The following is a 26,425-nucleotide window of genomic DNA, read 5'->3' on the forward strand; positions in this document are numbered from 1 at the left end:
CTCAGTAAAAATGATTAGAGATTTTGAGTCTGGTATTAGATTAGATTAGCATAGTCTTCATTTTGCCATTAAATATAGCATCCTTTTTTAATTTTATTTATTTGGGCGGGGGGGGCACATCCAGCATTGCGTATAAACTACTCCTGGCTCTGTGCTCAGGAGTGACCCCTGGTGGTACTTGGTGGGGCGTCATGTGTTGTGTCGAGGATTGTAACTGAGGTCAGTCACATGCAAAGTAAGCGTCCTCTACACTTCCTTTGTGTACTCTAATTTTAAAAATTAGGAACTTTCTACACTTTCTGGCAATGGCAAAGTTACTTGCATCTGTGCAAGTATTTTCACTATACTTTGATCAGTTGGTACAGGGGCCATCTTCTATCATTTTATATCACCTACAACTTGGATTGGGGAACAGGTAACCTCAGAGCCTCTACACACTCACTCACCAGCCTGGCAGTCTCTAAAGCACAGCCCCAATGCACTGAGATGCCCCCACTGCCGTGGCCATAGTTGTGGACCACAAACAACCTCTGATCACCTTGGACTAAAAGCTCCTTCCGGAGTCGCACTCCTGGTCTGCAGGGTCTCAAGCCTACCTTCTCCCTGATATCACGTGCTGCATGGAGGGAGGGTTCTAAAGCACAGCACCGGGAGAGAATAGCTTTGCTTGTTTCTGCATCTGGGTACAGATTCCAGTCTCCCTTCTGTCTGGTTCCGCCCAGGGTGATGGTGGACACACCAGGGTAAATATAGGTGAGCCCACTTCCATCTCGAACAAAGTGCTTCACCCATGGGGCCTGCACTTGGAGCACCTGGCCCCTTACAGGGAACACCTGCCAGTCCCCAACCAGCTGTCTGCTGCCTAGGCCCGCACAGTTGACCACGATGTCGAAGGCTGGATGCAGCTCCCAGAGGTCTTCTATTTGTTGGATGAGTACCAGGCCCCCACTTTCTCTTATCCTGGAAAAAATGAAAGGAATTGAACCCAAATCAGTTTCTTTTCAAGCCTCTTAAGGAAGTGAGGACATAACACAAGGTTAAAGGGCTCAGGGAGATGAAATTCCAGTCTATGCCTCTCAATCTAAGAAAGGGTAATTCCTAAAGTTGAACCTAAATTAAAACACATTTCAAAAATATGGACTCTTCTCAAAGTACTAAGAATGAAGATGGTATATGATCAGAAGTTCTGAGCATCTACTCCAAAGACCAAAACCTCTATTCAGAAAAGACATTCTGTATTTTTTTGTGTGTGTGATATCATTCACAATAACTGATATCTGGAAACAACCAAAGTGTCCAAAATAAGATGACTGGATAAAGAAACTATGATATATATGTATATATGCATATCCACATAGATACACATTATGTATATACACATGTATGTGTATATATGCATATATATGCATATACACAATGGAATATTTCTTAGCTATAAAATAAAATTGTCCAATTTGCTGCTACATGGATGGATCTGAAGAGTATCATGATGAGTGAAGTTAGGAAATGGGCAGATTTCTCCCATATGTGGAATCTAGAGACATAGTAGGAAAATAACAAGTTACCAAAGACAATAGCAATTGAGAACTTCTCTATAGAATTGAGTTTATCATGGTGGGGGGGGGAGAGCTGGTGCAGTGGGGGGGGGACACTTTTGTAGAGTATGTGGTATTAGAACATTGTATACCTGAAACACTATTATTAATAGTATTGGAAAACACTGTGCCTAGTTTTTTTTTTAATAATCTTATTTAGAAAAATATTTGGGGCCAGAGCAATAGTAAGAGGATAGAGCCTTGCACATAGTTGACTTAGGTTAGATATTGGGGACCATATGGCCCCAAATCTGCCAGAAGTGATTCCTGAGCATCAAGCTAGGTGTAAGACATGAGCACTACCAAGTGCGACCCAAAGCAAAACAAAAAACTTTATATACTTTAAGGCAAAAAAAAAAATGTATAAATCTAGCACTTCTCATGTTTTGTAGAATTCTTGTATTGTTCCAGCAGCTGAACAAACAAGGTAATCCAGAGTTAATCTAGAATTTGAAAACCTAGCAATTCTAATTTCCTATGATGGCTCAGTTCAGTGTCCGATACACATCAGGGATGATGTAAGTATTGACCAATCCTGAAGAGATTATTCAATCTTAGCCTACTTGTATGACAAAATGTAATACGTTGACTTCACCAAGACATGTAGTATCAGGATATTTGACCAAAGATTATTTTGTGTTTTTATGAGAGGAGTTTGAGATAACAGTAACAAATAGGGGAGGAATATAAAGTGCTGAGAGCTGCAACCACTCAGAAGTAAATTTAACAACCCCCTCCTCCTCCTATCACATTGCTGGGGTACTGAACATCAGCTTTCTTCTATGTTCAGACTCAAACTTAAACATTGGTTCTTCCTGGCTCTAAGTCAATTGGTCACAGTGCTTCCAGTACTCCAGCTTGTGAGTTCACTCTGTCGATCTTGAAACTTATTGGGGTCCACAAGTCCTATAATAAATCTCTAGGTGTATTGGTAATATCTTATTATCTATGTTATAGAAATACATTCTGTTGGATCTGTTTTTCTAAAGAACCCCAACAAAGAGAAAGGCAGCCTCCCTTGCCGATGACAGCAACTAAAGAGGCTGACCCCAGAAACACATAATGTGATGTGTAGACTGCAAGGCAGAATGGCTAAGTTTCCCTACCCTAAGAGAAGAGGAAGCCTGTGCCAGCAGTTGAATCTCTGGCCTGGTTGGCCCAAGAATCACAAGAGAGACTGGGGGCCTCCTGAGCACTGCTTGAAAGATACTCCTAAATAATATTATTCAGTGTCTCCAATTTGTAGCTAAGAATATTGACTTCATGGGCTCATTTTGAAAAAGCAAAGAGACATTTGGAAAACATTTTTGCATAACACATTCTAGAACTATAGAAGGTGGACAGCTTAGGGTTGTTTTTTAGTAAATAAATTATTTAATTGAATCACTATGAAATATACAGTTCCAAAGTTGTTTGGATTTTTGTCATACAATATACAAGATCTTTCACCAGTGCACATTTCCCACCACCAATGACCCCAGTTTCTCTCCTGCCCTTCCCCCCTGCCTGCCTCCCCTGCCTGCCTCTGTGGAGATATCTCCCTTCCACTTCCTATTAGATACTGTGCTTTGCAATATTGTTACTGAAGGGAACATGCATATCACCTTATCTCCTTTCAGCACCCAGTTTTGTCTAAAGTGACCATTTCCAATGATCATTGTCATAATGGTCTCTTCTCTGCCCTAACTGCACTCCCCCGCTCTTTGTGGTAAGCTTCCCTTCATATACTGGTTCTCTTGACCCTAATATCTAGTGTCTCTGGATATTTATATCAACTTTGGGGTTTCTATGCTACTGTCAAGTGAGGGATAGAGTGTCTCGTGCAAGAGGTACCTGCCCTCCAGCCCTCCATATACCTGACCTTCGATTATATTTTATAACTTCCAAGGGCAACAGCTGCATGTTTAGAGAATGTTTTAAATGGACATTATTTGAGTAATATTTTGGTTTTGCTTTTAAGAGCTTGTGAATTCTGTACATTAATAATTAAAATATTGTGTTCTGTGTCTCAACTCTCCTAATTAGAAATTAGAATTATTCTGCTAATTTGGAGAACTAAGTGAATTTACCAATCTTGAGATGTGAGTAAAATAAATTCAACTCATAAAACTTGCTTTCTCAATTATAATCTAGGGATTAGAGTGCCAAGTTCACAGGTCTTAATGATAGTTATGTAGAATTCAATAAGTGCAAATGTCCTCATTTCCATTTCAGTGGGACTGTTAGTAGAGTTTTCCTTTAACGTGAAGACTTCATCAGTTATCAGAGTGGATGACTATTGCAAGGGGAAAGAAACCCTGAATGTGCCCAGGAACCTCACACTGCACCAGCAGAATCACTGTGTGGTGATGCCCAGTCACTACTGGGCATCCCATGAACACCTGGTGCAGGAGAAGAGCTCGAACTGGGTGATCATGGCTGAATGGTTGATCCAATGGTAGAGCACATGCACATCTTGTTTGTGTTTTTATCTTTGCATCACTCCCTGCAGTACTGAGGAGTAACTCTTGGCTCAGAATTCAGGAATCATTCCTGGTGGTGCTTGGGGCATCATCTGGAATGCCTGGGATTAAGCCTGAGTTAGCCACATGCAAGGCAATTGCCTTACCTGCTGTACTGCCTCTCTGGCTTCAGGATTTGTGAACATTTTTAAGATATTATATTTAATGGCACATAACATGCAATAGCACTTGCTTTTTTTTTTTTGTGGCTTTTTTGGGTCACATCCGGCAGTGCTCAGGGGTTACTTCTGGCTCCATGCTCAGAAATTGCTCCTGGCAGGCACAGGGGACCATATGGGACACCGGGATTTGAACCGATGACCTTCTGCATGAAAGGCAAACGCCCTACCTCCATGCTATCTCTCCGGCCCCAGCACTTGCTTTTTAAACCTAAGAACATTACATTTTTTTTTTTTTGGTTTTTGGCCATACCCCAAGGTGCTAGGGACTCTTCCTCATGGTATTTAAGGGACCCATGAGGTTCTGGGAATCAAAGCCAAAGAATATGTTCAGCCTATTAAGCTATCTCTATGGCACTTTACCATGTATTTCCTGCAGGAAGCCCAAGTTTGATATCCTTACCTGCTTGGTCCCCAAGTGGTCTACCACAAGCAACCCCTGAGCACTACTAGATATATCCCTACCTCTCCAAAACAGACAAGATTTTAGACATTTTCCATGATAAAAGCAATCTTTTTTTCCCCTAAGATCTATTCATTTGGTTCCAATTACATAGAGGTATAGCTCAGCAGGAGAGCACTTGCCTTGCATGAGTGTGGTCCTAGGTTTGGGGGCAGGAAGGAGCAGGAAGGTGTGTTGAGGCCACACTCCACAGTTACGGGGCTATTTCTATTCTTTGCTCAGGAGTGATTCTGGCAGTGTTCAGTAGTCACACCTACAGGAATGAATGAGGGTTGGCCCAATGCAAGGGAAGCACCTTTCCTTCCATACTCTCTCTCCAGTCCCTGTCCAGACTTTTTAGAAAAAGCTTCTGTGAAAGAGATGGATAGACACTTCACAGACATGCCCCCTAAATTTTATTATTAGGACTCAGAATAGTTTGAGCATGCTAAAAAATTATTCTACTTTAATTAATGGTGAAGAGGCTGGAGTTATGGTACAGCAGGTAAAGCATGCATCTGGCCTGGGTTTGATCCCTGTTTTACATATAATTCCCTGAGCCCCACAGAAGTGATCCCTAAAGCCTTGAGTAAGCTCTGAGCACTGCCCCTCACTAAAAATTCTACCAGATCATATTAAATAGGTATTTTGTACTGATTCTACTTTCAAATTTTTGTGCCTGCCTTCAATTGAGCCACCTGAAAAACCAGGCATTGGCCCTCCTCAGCTGTATGATGAAGAGGTCATGTGGTCTAGTATTTCACTAGTGGCCTCTCTCACTTCCAGTCCATGAGCAGGGGGCCCAAGATTACCATATTCACACTGTATTCTAGGCTTATATGCTCTCCTCTGAAGGGTAGACCTTATCATGATATGTATTTTTAAGAACAAGTAAATATACCCTAGGAACACAAAAACACAATACAAAAAAAATGCCTGCTGCACACCTATATTCACTGCAGCTGTATTTATAATAGTCAGTATCTGGAAACAACCTAGATGCTTAACAACAGATGAGTAGCTAAAGAAACTGTTGTGCATATACATCATGGACTACTATGCAGCCATCAGGAAAAAATGAAGTCATGAAATTTTTCTATACATGAATGAACATAAAAACTATTATGCTGAATGAAATAAGTCAGATGGAGAGAGATAGACACAGAATAGTCTCATTCATTTGTGGGATTTAAGAAAAATAAAAGATAGTATGGTAATAATACCCAAAGATGAGGGCTGGAAGGACAAGCCCATGATATGAAACATACCACAAAGAGTGGTGAGTGCAGTTAGAGAAATAACTACACTGAGAACTATTGTGACAATGGTAAGGAGAGAGAAATAAAATACCTGTCTCAAATACAGGTAGGGAGTGAGGAAGGAAGAAAAATGGGGGGCATTGGTGGTGGAAAGGTTGCACTGGTGAAGGGATATTATTTTTTTTACAACTAAAACCCAACTACAAAATGTATGTAATTATGGTACTTAAATACAGATACTATATATAAAAATAAAGGGGCCGGAGCAGTGGCGCAAGGGGTAAGGCATCTGCTTTGCATGTGCTAACCTAGGACTGACCATGGTTCAATCCCCTGGCGAGCCACATAGTCCCCCAACCCAGGGGTGATTCTGAGCACATAGCCAGGAGTAACTCCGAGCGTTACCAGCTGTGGCCCAAAATAAAATAAAATAAAATAAAAAGAAAGAAAAAGGGAAGACCAAGAATAAGACAGCCATTGGAATTAGGGGCAGGTAACAGATGAATGAAGCTTAATAGGATGGATCAAGACACCTTGTGGTTTTGCACCAAGGGCCTGAGGCCTTTCCTTTTATGTGTAGAACTCTGTGCTGAAGAGACTATACAGCAGGTAGAACATTGCCTTCCATATAGCTGATATGACTTTGATCCCTGGCATCCCTCAATCCCACCAGGAGTGAGTCCTGAGTGCAGAGACAGGAGTTAATCCCTCAGCAGCCCCAGGTTTGGCCCAAAAGCCAAAAGTAAATACATAAACAGATGTAGGACACTGGGAATTCAAGAATTCTAAACAGAAACCTGATTTTCACAGAGTTATATGACATACTTGCTTAAGGATCTTATTTAACAGTTTGCTAATTTGATTTGGAACTTCTAAATATTTACCACACACAAGTGGGTTTGATTTTGTATTCCTGTATCACGCTGGATAGATAAAAGAGAGTCTGAGTCACAACACAGGGAAATCCTATTTGTTTTGCCAAACTTAGCAGAGAAAGAACCAAGAAAGAGGAAAGACTATTGATTTCTTCTCTAAATTTTTTCAATGACCTTGCATTATTAAGAAAAAGATGGATTGGGCCCGGAGAGATAGCACAACGGCGTTTGCCTTGCAAGCAGCTGATCCAGAACCAAAGGTGGTTGGTTCGAATCCCGGTGTCCCATATGGTCCCCCATGCCTGCCAGGAGCTATTTCTGAGCAGGCAGCCAGGAGTAACCACTGAGCATCGCCGGGTGTGGCCTCCCCACCCCCCCCCCCCCAAAAAAAAGAAAAAGATGGAGGACCAGGAATGAAGTATTGGAATTAAAGTTCTTTCTTTGCATGCAGCCAATTCTGGTTTAAATCCTAAGCACTGTATATAGTCTCCCAAGAATTTCTAGAAAAACTTTGGGGTCTAATAATGAAACCTAAGCCAGATTTAAAAAATGACAAAAATTCGAAAACCTTCTAAATATTCCTCAATTTTAATACACATTTTTGTACAATCTCCTCCACTTTGACTTTCATCATTAAATTTTACTCACCATATTTACAATTAAGCTCCACCACTCTTGACATGTCTGATCATTTCCTCTAGCTCAGTTTCATTAAAATAGAGAATATGGGGGTCATGGAGATAATACAGTAAGTAGGGCATCTACCTTGCAAACAATTAATCCCTGGAATCCAATATGGTCTTCCAAGCACCACCAGGAGTGATCCTTGAGCACAGATCAAGGAGTTACCCCTGTGCCAGATGTGCCCCCCACATATAAATAGAGACAATAAGGGGTTGGTATACAGGGGTTAATGTGTTTTCTTTGCATGAGAGTAACCCCAGTTTAATCGCTGGCACCAAATATAACACCTAAACCACTTTATTCCTGAGCATAGAACTAGATATAAGCACTGATTCTCTCTGTGGCCCCAAAAGAAACAAAACAAAAAGGAATGATATCTTAACTTCCTATCACTAACACTGGTACTTCTAGTTTTCTCTCATCACTTATATACTATAAAACAAAAACACAACTCAGCACAGAACTTGAACTTTAATCAACCCCATAATGATTCAAATGGTCCTGAGTTAATCCATGTACACATTTCACAAACAGCCTGTGGTTTATGGGTCAGTGAACCAGGAACCAAAGAATAGGAGTCTTGAAACTGGAACTTACACAAGAAAAACAAAGTGCCAAGAGATAAAAAAAACAGCACTTAGAAAGTTACAAAAATACTTCCTGGTGATGGGAGATGTAAATCAAAACAACAATGAGCTATCATCTCACACCACAGACTGGCACACATCCAAAAAAAAAAAAAAAAAAAGAACAATCAGTGCTGTCATGGATGCAGGAAGAAAGGGAATCTCATTAACTGCTGGTGAATTCACTGCTGGTACAGTCTTTTTGGAAAACGATATGGGCATTCCTCAAAAAACTAAAACTTGAGCTCCTATATGACCCAGCAATACAGCTCCTGAGAATATACTCTATGGAACTCAAAAACACAATGCAGAAAAGGCATCTGTTCCTATATTCACTGTAGCACTATTCACAATATATAGAATCTGGAAAAAACTAAAGATATTAAAAAAAAAAAAAGAAACTATAGTACAGGCCAGAGAGATAGCACAGTGGTAGGGCATTTCCTTACACACAGCAGACTCAGGATGGATCTGAGTTCGATTCCCAGCATCTTATATGGTCCCCCAAGCCTGCCAGGAGTGATTTCTGAGTGCTGAGCCAGGAGTAACCCCTGAGTGCTGCCAGGTGTGCCCCAAAAACAAACCAAAAAGAAACTATAGTATGTCTACACAATGAAATATTATGCAGTCATTGAAAAAAATTAAGTCACAAAATTTGCTTGGATGGATATGAAGATTATTATGCTGAGTGAAATTGATTGGAGTGAGGGGATAGGCCTAGAATGATCACACTCATTTGTGGGATAAACAAAAAGACAGGATGGTAATCATACTCAAACATTAGAGATGCGAGATAGGAAGACTGATCCATGGCAGGAAGCTTGCCACAAAGAGCAGGGGAGTAGGGTCGGGGCAGAGAAGGGACCATCATGATGATGATAATAATTGGAAATGATTATTCTGGACAAGAACTGGGTACTAAAAAGAGATAAAGTGATAATACATGATACCCCTTCAGTAACAATATTGTAAATCACAGTCAAAAGGAAAAGAGTGAATGAGAGAGACAGAGACAGAGAGACTGAGAGGCTGCCCCAGAGGCAGATACGGGGGAAGACAGGAAAGAAACTGGGAACATGGAGGAAAATGTGCACTGGGGGAGGGTTTTGTACATTGCACACTAAAATTCAATCATGCACATCTTTGTAACTGTGGGTGAAAAAGTACAAGTGTATTAAGAACAACTTTAAAACCATGGTGTTTAAAGTAATTAAAATAAAATTAAAATAACTAGGTGCTGAAAGGAGGTAAAATGATACACATGATACCCCTTCAGTAACAACGTGAAAAGGAAAAGGGAGAAAGAAGAAATGTTTGCTATCGAGGCAGGTGGAGTGAGATAGGGAGAGCAGGAAGGAAACTGGGGACACTGTTGGCAGGAACTGTGAAGGGATGGGTATTGCATATTGTATGGCCAAAACTCTTATCATGAACAACTTTGTAACTGTATATCTCATGGTTATTCAACTAAAAAAAATGGAAACAAAATATTTCCTGGTGCTCCTGATAGCCTGAAAGACCTTCTCTAGGCTGTCAATCCACCTTGCCTACAGTTTAAGAGTTTGTGTGATGGTGACTGTTAAAATATAGAAACACAAATATACACACACTCACACACACCATCCTCAATTGATTATGATTTTCCTAAGGAAAGTGATGCTATTGTATTGTCTGTTTTATGGATAGCTTCTAGCACAGAGCCAGATGTACACTGGTCTCCTCCAATAAAGCATTGTGGGATTAATGAATAATATGACTTGATCATCATCTCTCCTGCATTAGACCAGATCAGTGTTGCTGTTGCTTACCTCAAGCCACTGTTTCCACAGTGATATAAACTGTTCCTGTTCATCTACTAAATACACAGGTTTAGAAATTGAATAGCCAATGTTCTATATAACCTGCAACAAGCTCACAATTAAAGAGAGATAGAATGGTATGTCACAAATACAGTTTCTTGCAACAATTTCCTAACTCACTGAAAACCAAACCAAAATGTTGGGGGGCTGACCTTGATCAGAATTTTAGATAAATCCTGAATTTTAGAGTTCTTGTCTATAATGAAGAAATGATAAAGCAATTTTCTTTCTCTGAAGAGAAAATATCCAAATTAGTTTAAGGAGACTTTTCTCATTCAAAGAATAAGAGTAAATGATAGGGGCCAGAAAGATAGAACACCGGTAGAGCCTTTGCCTTGCAAGTGATGATGGTTCAAATCCCAGCATCCCATACAGTCCCCCAGCCTGGTAGGAGTGATTTCTTAGCACAGAGCCAGGGGTTATCCCTGAGTGCCACCGAATCTGGCCCAAACCCTTCCCCTCAAAAAAAAAAAAAAAAAAAAAAAAGAGTAAATGATATAATTTTATACCTAGAAGTATGGTATTCCGACTTCTCCATTTCATTGATGTGTAAGTAAGATACTTTTCCAATGAGTGGGTCTTAGTGGGAGAAATCAGGCTTCATAAAGCACAGGCTAGAAAAATCTGACACACTCAGTGCTTGGTGGTGGTTGACTTTTTGTTTGTTTGCTTGTTTGTTTTGAGGCCACACCTGGCAGCGCTCAGGTGTTACTCTTGGCTCTGTGCTCAGAAATCACTCCTGGAAGGCTTGGGGGACCATATGGGATGCTGGGGATCAAACTTGGGTTTGTTCCAGGTCGGCAGCGTGCAAGGCAAATGCCCTTCTGCTGTGCTATCACTATGTCTGAGCAGCAAGACACAGTGCCAAGGAATTCTAAGGGCCCATGGGGAATCTTCAACAATATTTGATGAATGGATAGGAGGTTATTTATGACTCTGAGAGACAGAGGAAAAAGCAATGAGTCCTTTCAACCTACCTCTTCTCCAACCATGGCAGGTAAGCAGGGCCCTCACATTTCAGAGTTGTGAAAGCCTGACCAAAAACGTGTTGGGGGAATTTCTTCAACTCAGACTCACTCATCTTCCGGAATCCCAAAACCACATCTGCCCAGAACGGCACTTCTTCAGCAGGAACGTTCCGAAATATCTGCCAACTCAAAGACATTAGATGAAAAAAATTTCTGAAATTTCATAAGACAGCAAGTTCTAGTAATTTCCATGCAAAAATCTGGAAAGCATGTTTAGGTTGGGAGTGAGTTGCTACGCAGAACTCAGGAGGCCAAGAGGCCAGTCCTGGCACTATTCAGCCTACCATATCAGTAACTCAGTGATTCAGGGGCCAACAGGGATATACTTGATGATACAGTGGGGCCATGTAGGGCACTGGTTTAAACTCTGGTCTCTGTGCATGCAAAGCATCTATCCCTGTCCACTGAGTCGTCTCCTAGCTTCCAGAAAGCATGTTTGGAATAACTTTCCCATAGACAGAAAGACCTATTTTTCTATTCTCTTAGGATCAGTTACTTAGTAGCTAAATTTCCAATGATCATGAAACAAGACACTTAAAAAGTAGTATGTCTTTTTTATTTGGGCATTCACATCCAGAGGTTGGGTCATACCCAGTGGCACTCAGGGGTTACTCCTGGCTCTGCACTCAGAAATTATTTCGATAGGAGCTTGGGGGACCATACAGGATGCCAGTGATCGAACTCAGGTCAGCTGTATGCAAGGCAAATGTCCTACCTGCTATGCTATAGCTCCAGCCCCCAAAGTAGTATAATTTTAAGTAAATTTAATTTTTTATAAAATAATTACTTCCAGATTTCATTTACATTATGACAGTGAAAGTTTTTTATTGTTTATTTGTGGGGGGCACACCCAGCTCTGGTCAGAGTTTACTCTTGGATCTGTGCTCCAGAATCACTCCTGATGGGACTCAAGGTGCTGGGGATTAAATATAGGTTGGCTACATGCAAGGTAAGTGCCTTAATTCCTGTTCTCTCTTTGCCCCCACCCTGACTATAAAAAAAATTTTTTTTTTGTTTGGCCCACACCAAGGGACTCTCAAGATTTATTCCTGGCTCTGCCTTCAGGTATCCCTTGGGAACCATATGGAATGCCAGAGATCAAACCCAGGTTGGTTGTATGCAAGTGCCTTACCTACTACACTATCTCTCCTGCCCCACTATGAAATTTTTTAATTTTTAAATTGATTGAAGTTCTTTGTTTATAATACTGTTAATAATGGTTGTATGTGTACATAATCCCATTTCCATACCCATCAAGTGTACTCACTTCCATTGATTGAAATTTTTGAGAAAATATTGTTCTATTTTGCCAAATGCTTTAGATAAATTAGAATCAATCCGTCTTATGTAAATGGTAGCCTCATTTCTGAACAAATATCTACATAAGAGTAAGCCATGGCAGGTGTGCAAGTAAAATGGATATAAATCGCAAATTAAGGTAAAGGTCACTCAGTTTCACTCTCTGAGGGAGGTGAGAAGTTGGCAAGAGTACTCCTGCTTTTAATGGATAAATCACTGGCATGGTTGAAAGTAGTCAAAGCTACAGTGATAACAGCCATTAAGTAACAAGAATCCTGTGATAGAACAATAAAATATATAAGTGTTATATTGTCCTTATCAACAGGAAAAATATTATAAATAATGACTGCTTTAAGTAAGCGATGAAAATCATTTGAGTATATATAATCGCCAATGACACTGTCATTATGTGACAAGTATATATTTGAATAATCCACTCTACCACTTCATAAAAGGAATTAGTGTTTTATACTGCCAAACCCTCCCATTCTGTGCACTCTCCTTGGATGAGATTGCTCTCTCCCATAGCCTTGCCATCCTCTGTCGATCACCCAGAAGGCCTCATGTCCAGTGCTTCTTCATGCTCCTGAGCATCAAAACCAGATCTAGAAATATGATTCCTAGTTTTCATAGGTATGTATCCCTTCCTGGTTTATACACAAACTCTCCTACTTCTCTGCAACCTTTCCACTAACCTTATCCAACTCTAAAAATGGTCCCTTCTCCACCCAGTGGTAACACCTAAAATCTCAAAATCTTTTTGACTCTCCTTCCATACTAAGCCATTGACTATCAAATCTCTTAGGCATTTCTCAAGTCCATCTGCTCTCTCACCCCACAATCAACATTAACCTGTTCCATTCTCATGACTCCCCACAAATATGTCCACACATTTTTATGAAATATACATGTTATTAGTTTATTTTCTGATTTTAAAAAAATAAGAGGGTATGTAGGTTTCTGAAGTTCCCTCTTTCCTAGAAAAAGAAAAGAAAGGAAAAGAAAAGAAAAAAGAAAAGAAAAGAACCTGAAGTTTAAAGGGCTGGAGCTAACCTTTGTATGCTGTACTCCCAGGTTTGATCTCAGCACTACATGGTCATATGGTCCCTGATCACTTGCTATGGGGCATGCCCCTGAATACTGTTAGATGGGGCATAACCCCAAAACAAAAAGATAATTGTAGAATAGTTATCAAGGCTCAGGGTCTGGCCAATGATTTAAAAGACTGCACTGCTATATATATATATATATATATATATATATATATATATATCAGAACTATTCACTAATTTCCATAATCTGGAAACAATTCAAGTGTCCCAGAACAGGTAAATGGTTAAAGAAACTATGGTATATCTACATCATGGACTATTGTACAGCTGTTAAGAACAACAAAGTCATAAAATTTCCTTATACATGGATTTATATGAAGAGTTTATGCTGAGCAAAATGAGTCAGAGGAAGAAGGATAGACATAGAGTTATTTTACTCATTTATGGAGTATTAAAAAATAATAATATGGAATTAACATCCAAAGATAATAAAGATGAGGGCCAAGGGGACCAGTCCATGAGAAGCTTGCCACAAAGAGCAGGGAGTGCAATTAGGGCAGAGAAGGAACCACTATGACAATGATGGTTAGAAATGATCATTCCAGAGAAGAACTTGGTACTGAAAGGAGGTAAAGTGATATGCATGATTCCCCCTTCAGTAACAATATTGCAAACCACAGTGTCTAGAAGGAAAAAAAGGAATAGAGAGGTGGGGGAAAATGTCTGCCATAAAAGCATGCAAGGGAGGAGGGCAAGGGGAAGGGAGGGAGGGAAACTGGGGACATTGGTGGTGGGAAATGTGCACTGATGAAGGGTGTTGTACAATATATGACTGAAAATCAATCATGAACAACTTTGTAATTGTGTATCTCACAGTGACTCAGTTAAAGAATCTGGGGCCAGAGAGATAGCACAGTGGCATTTGCCTTGCAAGCAACTGACCTAGGACCTAAGGTGGTTGGTTTGAATCCCGGTGTCCCATATGGTCCTCTGTGCCTGCCAGGGGCTATTTCTGAGCAGACAGCCAGGAGTAACCCCTGAGCACCGCCGGGTGTGGCCCAAAAACCAAAAACCAAAAAAAAAAAAAAGAATTTAGTTATTAAAAATAATAAAAGATAGCTTTAAAGAATTTAATTAAAATCAATAGAAATTCTCTATGGGACAGATATATTTTCCTGTTCACATATAGCACCTGCTTAAAATTAACCCCTGCTACTACCACCACAAAGAGACCTAAAAAAAAAGGCAAAAACTCTTCTTCTGTATATATTAGACATCATCAAGTCAAATCACCCACTATTTGAAAAGCTTCTTTCAAACACATTTCTTCTTTTAAACCCCAGTCCTGGGGGCCGGGCGGTGGCGCTGGAGGTAAGGTGCCTGCCTTGCCTGCGCTAGCCTAGGACGGACCGCGGTTCGATCCCCCGGCGTCCCATATGGTCCCCCAAGAAGCCAGGAGCAACTTCTGAGCGCATAGCCAGGAGTAACCCCTGAGCGTCACAGGGTGTGGCCCAAAAACCAAAAACAAAACAAAACAAAACAAAACAAAAAACCCAGTCCTAAGTCCATCAGAATCTTGATCTCTTAAGCAGAGTTGTGATCTCGGCTTTCTTAAAAATTCACTCAACAGGCCTAGAGATGTGGCTCAATCACAAGATTTGCTCTCCAGGTCTCAAGTTTGGTTCTGGCACTTCCCCCATCCACAAAGTGTGTCATCCTGGTGGTGCACAGTCCCTGCTTATAACAGCAGTGTCAAAGGGGAAAAACCACTCTATCATTATTTATAGTGCATCTGCTGCATTCTAGTTAGTATGGATTAAAATTGCTCATTTCTAGATCATTAACACTCAGGGAAGTACCTGATAGTAGTGAATACTAACCACATTGTCTTGGAAGAGTGAATCAATGAATAAGACTCTTGTGTACTTCTACCAAAGACACAATATTTTCATGCACTTGTATTTGCTTGACAGAATCAAGTTCTCCTTGGAAGCAGGGGGGACAAAAATCATTTAAATGAGGCAAACATAATTCCCTTTTAGAGTAGTTTAAAATTAATTATCTTTCTTAGATCCTCAATGATGACAAACCCTTACTCATGTAGGCATATTTGAATTTTGGACACAGCTGTTTCCAATGTTTTTCAGAACCAAAGATTATGAATTAGAGTGAGTTATGTTGGATTTCAACAAAACTCAAGTATGACCATAGGTCAATAAGAACCAGTTTTCTATGCAAATAATCAGCTGGTGCTAGAGAAAAGTCTTGAAGCTGCTGCCTTGAGGAAGACCCTTGGAGACGAGTGGCATCAACATAACATTGGTGTTAGTGATAGTGAATTAATATGAGAGGACCAGAGTAGAAATCTGTCAGATGCAGGTACCACCTACACCAAGAGAAATATGCAAGCAGACAGCCTACTCTCAAGAGAGAAAGCACTTAGAGGAGAAGGGAAAGGGGTGTTGGACCAGTTCATGTAGTAGAGCACATGCCTATGTATTGTTTGTGAGGCCCTGTGTTTGACCACTCTACCCCAAACCTTCGTCCTTTCTTAAGCATTACTAGGAATAGCCTTGATGGCCTCTAACTACAAGAAAGTGTGGCCCTTATAAAAAATTGAGGGTTTTTTTTTTTTTTTTTTTTTTTTTTTGGTTTTTGGGCCACACCTGGCAGTGCTCAGGGGTTACACCTGGCTGTCTGCTCAGAAATAGCTCCTGGCAGGCACAGGGGACCATATGGGACACCACCTTTGAACCAACCACCTTTGGTCCTGGATCGGCTGTTTGAAAGGCAAACGCCACTGTGCTATCTCTCTGGGCTGAATTGTTTTTAAGAATAATAAAGAGGGATGAAAAGGGATCCCAGTGGAGTGGAGTGCATGCTTTGCATGTAAGAGCTTGGGTTTGATTCCTGATCCCAACGATTCCCCAAGCACTGCCAGGAGTAGTTCCTGAGTGCCACTGGGTGAGGCCCCAAAACTCAAAAAAAGGAAAAAGAATTTTTTTATCATTAGCAAAAAGAGCAGTGGCTTTGAGAATTTAAAAAGGACAAACATCTCTCTACTCTTTAAAGGACTGTTAGGAATGATTGTGCTATCAAACCGATAATACTATCAACATGTGTTGTGTCAAATGATAACATCTAATGATAAAGGCATAAGTTAAAAGATGGTTAGTAATCCCTGCTTAAAAAGATAAAGATTGTCATAGTTTATATGCTATTTTGTGTTAAAAATGTCATACAAGATTTATTTTCAACTGACAGAATCAGATACTACACTTGATCTTAGCCAAAAAACCAAGATACTGATACCATTTATTACAAATTCTTTAGCTTAGCTTACTGATACATTTCTTCTGAAATAAAATAGAACAGTAAACATCAAATAGATGTGCGTACGATTTTTATGTGTTTTATTGTGGTTTTGTTTTGAGAGTCTCCAAAGAGTGATCAGGAGGCCCTTCTGCCCCTTCCATCAACTGGGCTAGAGGTATCAGAGTTGGCTTCATGCAAGGCAACTGCCTTAACCCCTGAACTATCTCTCCTGCCCTTATACTCTGCTTTTAAGAAATACTTTTCAAAGGACATTTCAAAAGATACTTTTAGTGATAACTAAATAAGTAACCTCTAGATATAGGAACTCTACAACTGTTCCCATATCAGGCCAAAGACATTTGTTTTCTGGGGAAAAGGAACTTCACAAGTAATGCTCAGGGGACCAGGTCAGTGGCACTCCTAGCAATCTTCAGCCAACCAAGTAAACAATTCAATATGATATCCTGAGGATGGGATGGTACTTGGGCCCGTGTTGCAAGGACTACCAGTACCACCCTGATAGTGCTCAGGGACTTCCAGGCTTCCCCTGACAATGTTCAAGGTACAATGTGTTGCCAAGGATTGGCCAAGTAGACCACATAGAAGGCAGGCACCTAAACTCCTATACTATCTCTTGGGTCTTGATTTTAGGGTTTTTAGCCATATTTGCAAATCACCACATAACCTCCAAGAAGATTCAGAATAGCACTTTTAATGAAAAATATAATGTTTATGTAAAAGGTGAATGTTTATAGGCCATAATATGGCTCAGTGAGACAGAACATGGAAGCCATTGTCTTTGTCCTGAGTTCAATCCCTGAGGATTCTTTAGTTCCTGGATGTGTGGTGCTGGAGACCCTGAGACTGTTCAATCTGAGCACTGAACTGTTAGGTCAAGCATCATCATCAGTGGCCCAATCACTGATTGGTATGGATCAGTCATGGATGTGTGTGATACATTAAAATAAAAAAGTAATATAGTCCCAAAGTCAAATGCATATTATAACTTGTCATATTGAGTTATTTAGGGATACTTCTAAAGTCTGTGATAAGAGTTCTAAATTCTCAAATAACAGAGTTTTCACTCTTACCCAGACACAAGATGAACACCAGCATCTCCAGCTTCTGCAGAATTGGCAATTCCAAACAAGTGGTCAAAGGTCTCTCTGTACCACTGCTTCTGCTTGGGAATGGGGATGTCTATAATCATGGAGAAAAGCAAAGTGGGACAGAAAAGAAATCAATAATAGTGACTGTGGTTCTAATCAGTTCCTTCCTGAGAACCAGAGTATCAAAAAGACACTGGGAGAAACCATATCTATTCTTTCCTTGTATGTTTCTGAAGATGCATTTTCTTAATAATTATAATTATTGGTATTTATTGCAATATATATAGGTAGCTACACATCACCCCTTTTATTTTGAATCTGTTTAGTAGGAAATTCTAGTAGAAAAGTTTTGCTTGGAATACAAGCTCATGTCAAAACCAGGGCATAGAGACTGTCTGGCTTGTTATTTTTAACCCAAAATGCACCAATAATATCATATGGTTGTTCCTTCTTTCATAGGCATACTAAAATGGGGTAAATCTTATATATAGAAAGAAGTTCTTATCTAATAGGGTCAAGAATCCATAAATTTTATAGTGCAATGGCATCTTTCACCCCGAACATTTGCCATAGGGACTTGAGATAGGCCTCAATTGATCAGACATTGACCGTCCAACCCCGAATCCCAGATCCCAACTTTAGAACTGGCACAATTTCCTGCACCAGAACCAAGAATAAAACTCCTCCAGAGGATGCCCTAATGCCACTCTGGCACCCCTTGCTCCAGGGTAAGTTCATATGCCACCCTGATGAAGAGGAAACAGCAACAAGGTTTCCCTACCTTGCCATCTAATGGTGAGATGAAATCAGAAGATGCTTCATGAGAAAAGAGAAAAGAGCTGGAAGTTCCAGCTCACCTCAGGAAGCTCACCACAGAGAGTGATGAGTTTAGTTAGAGAAATAACTACATTTTGAACTGTCCTAATAATGAGAATGTATGAGGGAAATGGAGAGCCTGTTTAGAGTACAGGCGGGGGTCGGGTGGGGAGGAGGGAGACTTGGGACATTGGTGATGGGAATGTTGCACTGGTGATGGGTGGTGTTCCTTACATGACTGAAACCCAAACAAAATCATGTATGTAATCAAGGTGTTTAAATAAAAAAATTAAAAAAAAAAAAAGGCTGGGTGATGGGATAGGATGCACTCTGGGTCCTGTAATGGACATAAGTTGACACTGGTGGTGGGAAGAGCCCTGACTCATTGTATATCTGAAATTCAACTATGAAGGACTCTGTTGATCACAATTCTTTCAAAAAGAAAAGTTTGAGATAAAAAAAAATGGAGACATAGGGCCAAAGTGGTAGCACAGTGATAAGCCATTTGCCTAGCACATGGCTGACCCAGGAAAGATGAGGGTTTGATCCCTGGCATCCAATATGGTCCCCCAAGCCAGGAGCGATTTCTGAGCACAGAGCCAGAAGTAACTCCTGAGCACTGCAGGATGTGCCTCCCCCCAAAAGTTAGACATCTCTCAGAAAGTAAAACAAAGACAGACAGACAGGCAGGCAGGCAGGCAGGCAGGCAGGCAGACAAAAATAATGATAGGCAAGATTGGAAAAGGCTAAGGGATTTGGTGGAAGAATTTCAAGTATGAGACTAATTAATAGCAACTCCAGAAAGAACTGCTTTCTTTCAGAGACATGAAAGGGAGCCATATAACCATGAGAAACTCAGAGGCTACTTAAGGGAAAGAATGAGGGGTATGGATTAAAAGTCCAGACAGTTCCTACAGGACTATCAGATTGCTGAGATTTATAATAAATCTTGTAGCCATTTGACTTTTAAGTGTATATACTGCTTTAGTAAAACAGAAAAAAATAAAATTAATAAATAGAAATGAGAATGTAAATGAAATGAAGATAAGGATAAACTTTATTAGTTGCAAAATGGTTTGGGTTTCTAGTCATTCTCCCATTTCATATGACTATGGAATAGAAAGTATGCATAGCCATATTTAAAAAAAAATTTATTTCCAACTGCCATTGTCATAGTGGTCCCTTCTTTGCCCTAACTGCACTCTTTCACTCTTTGTGGCAAGATTTCTATCATGGATCAGTCCTCCTGGCCCAGTACCCCTGGCCCTCATTTTTATTGTCTTTGTGTATAATAATAGTTGGAAATGATCACTGTGGACAAGAACCAGGTGCTGAGATAAAGAAATAATGCATGATACCCATTCAGTAACAATATTGCAAACCACAGTACTTAAAATGAAAAAAAAAGAAAGAGAGGAGTAATAGGAGGGAAAGAGGAGGGGAGAGGTAGGGGAGAGAGAGAAACAGATAGATAAACAGAGAGAGAGAGAGGAAAATGTTGCCTACATGGGGAAGGGCTGGGACATTGGTGGTTGGAAATGTGCACTAGTGAAGGAATGGGTGTATGATTGAAACTCAGTAATGAACAATTTTCTAACTGTATCTCATGGCAATTCAGTTTTAAAATTATTTATTTTTTATTTATTAAAAATAAATTTCTTGTTTGTGGGCCACACTCAGCAATATTCAGGGGTTGCTCCTGGCTTTGCACTCAGGAATCACTCCTGGATGTGCATGGAGGACTATATGGGATGCTGGGAATTGAATTCTGGTAAGATGCAGGCAAGGCAAGTTCCTTATCCACTGTACTATCTCTCCAGCTCTGGACCCTGAATTTAACTTTTTTTTTTAATTATAAATAATCAGAATGGCCTGGGTGAAAAAGTTCAAAGGGCTTGCTTACCTAGCAGAAGTATTTGCTTGCCTAGCAGGAGGACTCAGTCTAATCCCTGAAAATGCATGGTTCCCTGTGCACAAAGCCAGGAGTAGCCCTGAGTACAGTGGATATCTTATTATTAAATATAAATTTAATCATTTATAAAATATTATTTGTTAATTATACTTGTTAGCAAATTATATTTAATAAAATTTACTTTATTTTTATGTAAATTAATAATATAACATAATAATGTTATTACCCCTATAATTACAATAAAACCACCAAATGCATCTTCAGGCCTAACGACATCTATACTGGTTTAGAATTAATTTTAGTCCAATTACAAATGATTTATTGCCTAATTCTATCCTTACTAATAGTCATGGAAAGACTTAGATTACCAATTTTGTAGCTTTTTGCACAGTTTTACCAAATTCTCCAAACTGTCAACTTGTCTTAAAGAATTTGTCTTTTTTTTTTTTTTTTTTTTGGTTTTTGGGCCATACCAGGTGACTCATGGGATGGGATACATGTGACCAGCTCTGGCCAATGAGCTGTGGCCTTGGTTTCACTAAAGCTCCTCCAGGCTCCCCTTTTCCCAGGCATGGTTACTGACATTACAGTAACCTGTAATGTAACTAGCAGAACACTCAATGATGCTTCATCTATAATGTGTGCAAGAAACAAAGCTTTTTTTTGATTATTATTATTATTAAGATTTTGTGGGGCCGGCAAGGTGGCGCTAGAGGTAAGGTGTCTGCCTTGCAAGCGCTAACCAAGGAAAGGACCACAGTTCGATCCCCGGTGTCCCATATGGTCCGCCCAAGCCAGGGGCAATTTCTGAGCGCGTAGCCAGAAGTAACCCCTGAGCATCAAAAGGGTGTGGCCCGAAAAACAAAACAAAACAAAACAAAAAAGATTTTGAGGTTGTTTTGTTGTCCCCTGGCATAATCGACTCTTTCTTAGGAGGTACACTAATGAGATGTGAAGTCTGCACCCCACGATGATCACCCACCCAGCTGTCCGGCATGGAGCACCAACATAATTGTGTCCAACATCCGTCCTGGCTGACAGCTAGTTTTAATCCCTCTCTCACCTGGGTAAGTGTGAGGAATAAGCATCCCAGCTGCCACGTCGCTCGTAGTATGGGGAGTAAACTTGTCTGAAATGATCGTGATGGAGCATCCAGGAACTAACTTGGAAATACACAACGCCGTGGAGAGCCCCATCACGCCTGCACCCACCACTGAAACCCGAACTGTCTCCATGCACCTGTGAAGAGGCAAAGGGCAGACAGTGAGCCTAGTGTGTACGATTGATTGGTCTAGGTAGGATGGGGCTAGCCCCTGGCATTTTTTCCTAAAGTTCCCCAGCCTGTCAAAATAAGACCTTTCCTCTGTGAGAGAGAGATAGTACAGTGTTTAGGGCATTTGCCTTGCATGCCACAGACCAAGATTCAATCCCCCAAACCCTGCCAGGAGTGAACCTTGAGTCAGAACCTTGAGTGAACCTTGAGTCAGGAATAAGCTATGAGCACCTATGACTGCTCCCCCACCCAGCAAATCCCCCTTAAGTCCCTCCAAAAAAGCACAAACAAGATTTCGCCAACATTTTCTGATTGTTGGAATTAGAGTAGTTAATTGGGATATGGGTCATAAGCGCGAGTTTTAGACAGCGGAGAAAAACTGGCCTGGAATTGCTTTTATTTATTTTATTATCAACTTGGTTGTTTGGGGACCACATTTTAATGAGGACCAACGATCACTTATGACTGAACAAAGGAACTATGTGTTTCCAGTGATCTAATCCGGGTAGACTGTGTACAAGAAAAGTTCCTTACTCACTGTATTACCTCTCTGGCCCCTGGATTTACTTTATAGAACACACAACACATGGGAAGTGTTGTTTGGCGGGAGATGATTTTTACTCTCTCCCTTTGCTAAGCCATTTTAGCTGAGGCATAATTTAGGGAACACTTGTGAGTAGAATAAGGGAGTTGGATCTTGGCTCTCAGAAACCATTGTGAAGCAGACCTTGAGAAACCCCTATAGGCAATTGAGAGCCTACTCCTTCTGTTACAGAGAGGTGTTTGTGTTTGTGTTTGGGGATCAAATCTGACAGTGTTCAGGGATTACTCCTGGCTCTGCACTCAGAGATCACTCCTAACCAGGTTCTAGGGACTGAAAGGTTGAACTAGGGTCCTCTCAGTGCAAGTCAAGCCCTTTACCTGATGTAAACTTGGCCCTATCAAGTAGTTTTTAATAACAATGTGACTAAAGCACATAAATTGGAAAAAAAATAAAACTAACCCCTAAGCTCAATGAAAACTATAGCAGTGTTCTAAGGAAGAGAGTAAAATGGTGATCAATGGATTGTAGGTTTTTTTAATATAATTTTTATTTTGATCATAGTGGCTTACATATTGTTGACAATAATATTTTAGGTACATATTTACATAAAATCAGGGGGGATTCCCATCACCAAATTGGATAGTGGGGTTTTTTAGTGGGGAATGGCACTGGAACTCTGATGGTTGGTGCAGTGAATCCTATTTATACTCAATAATATTAAATAACCCACTAAACTTCTGTAGACTAATATAAAACTTTTACTTAAAAAATTGTTTTCCGGGCCCAGAGAGATAGCACAGCGGTGTTTGCCTTGCAAGCAGCTGATCCAGGACCTAAGGTGGTTGGTTCGAATCCCGGTGTCCCATATGGTCCCCCGTGCCTGCCAGGAGCTATTTCTGAGCAGACAGCCAGGAGTAACCCCTGAGCACCGCCGGGTGTGACCCCCCCCCCCCAAAAAAATTGTTTTCCCACGTTCAAACCCATCCAGTTCAATAGATCACTCTTTTCTCTAATGAAATGTAAACCAAGCTATGAAATATCATGAGTTCATTGTAACCACACAGAGAAAACTGCCCTTCTTGGGAGGAGAGGGTAGGCTCTGCTGAAGCCACACCTGTTGCCTCCATTGCCCAGAATCATGATGGCCCTGCCACATCATCCCTCTAGATTCCTTTTGGGGTCACTAAGCTGACCAAACTTCAGGTACACAGATTTTTGAGCTGCTAACACCAGAACTTTTTGGAATGAGTGAGGCACCTTCCCGCATATCTTCCTTCTTCCAGGATGCCTGGCAGCTGAGTACACGCACCTAAAAGTTGTAATATCATGGGGCTGGAGTGATAGCACAGCAGTAGGGCATTTGCCTTGCACGTGGCCTACCCGGGACGGACTTAGGTTGAACCCCTGGCAATCCAGAGGGCCTCTCTAGCCTGCCAGGAACGATTTCTGAGAGCAGAGCCAGGACCCTGACCACTGCTGGTTGTGGCCTCCCAAAAATGTTGTAGTATCAGTAATAGTGCTTTGAATTTCTGGACTACTTCATTTGCTTGATGCTGACATCCTTAAAGGAACATATCAATTTAGCAGCCTACTATTTAAGAGCCTACTAGCTCTTCTGCCATTGTATCGACTTTATTGGAGATACAATAATTTCACAAATGTACTTTCTACTGCCTTCTTTTTTTATTTTTAACTTTCTTCTCTTCTTTTCTCTTTTTTAATTTTTCTTTTTTCTCCAATAACTTTGCTTTCACTTTACTAACAAGTATATTATGGTCAACTATGTCAATTATATGTTGCATTTTTCTTTAAATAAAGTAAAAAAACAGGGCTGGCGAGATGGCGTTAGAGGTAAGGTGTCTGCCTTGCAAGCACTAGCTAAGGAAGGACCTCGGTTCCATCCCTCAGTGTCCCATATGGTCCCCCCAAGCCAGGGGCAATTTCCGAGTGCTTAGCCTGAGCACACCCTGAGCATCAAACGGGTGTGGCCCGAGAAACCAAAAAATAAAAATTTTACAAAAAAAATAAAGTAAAAAACATTTTCCTATTATTGAGTCTCATTTTGTCAATATTTAGGAGTTATTCCTAGCTCCATACTTGGGTATCACTCCTAGTAGTGTTCAAGGAGCCACCGTACAATGTCAGAGACCAAGTTGGGTCCTCTGCAAACAAAGCATGTGCTCAGCCCACCAAGCTATCTATCCAGTTCATATGTAAACATATGATATAATTTTTTGTGATCAATCTTTTAAGAAACAGTAAATGGCAGCAAGATTGAAACATTGAATTTAGTCTTTCTCACTCTAATTAGAAACAAGCTTTCCACCCATAGTTGTAGTAGTCTCTCCCAGCACCACACCTCCTAATCATATGCCTGAAATTGCCTCAATCCCAGAGTAGGCTATGGAGAAAAGAGCCTAGATTCCTTTGTGTCCCCATTAGGTGCTGATTCTGTAACCTAGAGAATGGTCCAATTTCTACAAGTCTCACTCAACTCCCTCAATGGCAGGCCAATTTTGATGGAGAGATTTATTGAAGCCGTTTCCTAAAGGAGGCTCTTGACAAGAGTTCTGTGAAATTGCTGGTAGCAGACACCCCTTAGGCTGAGTATCCTGACACTGGGTCCTAGGACAGGAATGATGGCTGTTGAGCTGCAGGAGTCCTCCACGGTCAGTGTCCTTGTTCATAGTGGCACCCTTGCTGTATGTCCTCTTTCCTTTCTCTCTATCTCTGTCTCTTTCTCTCTCTCTGTCCCTTTCTCCCTCTCACCCCTCCTACTCTCCTCCTTCTCTCCTTCTTTTCTTCCTTCCCTCTCACTCTCACTCTCCAGCTCTAGGTTAATACTTCAGAGAAAGAGAAATGCTGCAATTAGCTCAGTGGTCATGATATGATATACCTAAGACACAATGTTCTTACCCCAAGTTAGCCTCTTCGACTCAGCTAGCCCATCAATCTGTGCTTGGCATATTGTCACTTCCTGGATGATAAGCCTGAGTGCAGGGTCATGTGGCACAAATCACAGTCACCCACACATCCCTTTGTAAGAATCTGGGTGTCGAGCTAGAGTGATAGTCTAGCAGGTAGAACATTCACTTTGCATGGGAGTCACCAAGGTTAGATCCCTGACACTCTAGAGTGGTCCCTTAAGCCCATCAAGAGTGATCTCTGAACCAGGAGTCAGGAGAAAGCTCTGAGAACCACAAGCTCTGGCCTAAAAATAGAAAAGAATCTGGAAGTCTGTGGGCTTTACAGAATTTCTGTTTTTTGAGCAGCAATAAAAAAAGAAAGAAAGAAAAAAAGAACTAGAGCTGCAGAAAAGCTATTTCTTTAGTTCCTTTGCTTGCTCTGCAGCTTTGGCTAGCTGGATAGACTGGGGGAGGGGGATTGGTGAGGGCAGAGGGGAGGAATACACCAGCCCGAGGAGGCAAGTCTGAGGGCCTCCTGTCCCCTTGCTAATCTCCCATCAGCCTCCCCTGACCTACTGCTTTTTCAGACTCACCAAAAGAGATGGAAAATAAGTGGTAGTTAAGAATAACCAGCTCCAAAAGTGAGTCCACCCAGTGGGCACAGTCTGGTCCCCGAACCTGTGAGCCACTGTCACCTGCTTTGAAAACACCCCCTAAACTCCCAGAGGAGGACTCCTAAGTCACAAGCCAAGGGTTTGAATACCTGTCTCTGAAAGAGCAGCTGTGGAAGCCTCACCAGGCGCTGGCACCGACACTTGTTTTCCCAGAAACTGACTTGTTGGTGCAGTGCCCTGAGAGACAGAGAAAGCAAAGCTGCTTCCTATTGGGGAATTCATGGAGGCCTTGCCCTCTAAGCTTTTTCTCCATTGGCCTGCAAGTCTATGTCTATTACTCAGTTCCCTGGAGAAATGAGACACTGACCTTGTTGCAAAGGGCAGCTCCTCGCCAGCTTCCGGAGCTGCTCTCGTCTTTCTAATTGACAAACCTTATTCTCCAATGCCCAGGCTTTCTTCAGCTGATTTGTTGATGTGCCAAATCACTGGCAAATCTGTCTGATTTCCAGCAAGTTCCAGAAACAAATATCTGTTTCC

General features: G+C 41.0%; 1 protein-coding gene across 4 annotated transcripts; it reads right to left on the reverse strand.

Annotated features, from left to right (window-relative positions):
- Positions 1-109: 109 nt before the first annotated feature.
- DDO (D-aspartate oxidase) lies at positions 110-26,425 on the reverse strand. 4 transcript variants are annotated; one of them, XM_049771211.1, is made up of 5 exons: positions 26,320-26,425; positions 21,615-21,790; positions 17,806-17,914; positions 10,998-11,174; positions 110-960 (listed from the first exon to the last, which is right to left on the reverse strand). In XM_049771211.1, exons 2-5 carry the CDS (start codon positions 21,784-21,786, stop codon positions 393-395), a joined length of 1,026 nt encoding a protein of 341 aa, XP_049627168.1. In that variant the 5' UTR covers positions 21,787-21,790; positions 26,320-26,425; the 3' UTR covers positions 110-392. The 4 variants fall into 4 exon arrangements, with proteins under 4 accessions (XP_049627168.1, XP_049627166.1, XP_049627165.1 ...); XM_049771209.1 differs by having other exon boundaries at positions 26,256-26,337; XM_049771208.1 differs by lacking the exon at positions 26,320-26,425 and adding an exon at positions 26,038-26,206.

The sequence above is a fragment of the Suncus etruscus genome, chromosome 4 (assembly GCF_024139225.1).
Source record: "Suncus etruscus isolate mSunEtr1 chromosome 4, mSunEtr1.pri.cur, whole genome shotgun sequence".
NCBI classification, from domain to species: Eukaryota; Metazoa; Chordata; class Mammalia; order Eulipotyphla; family Soricidae; genus Suncus; species Suncus etruscus.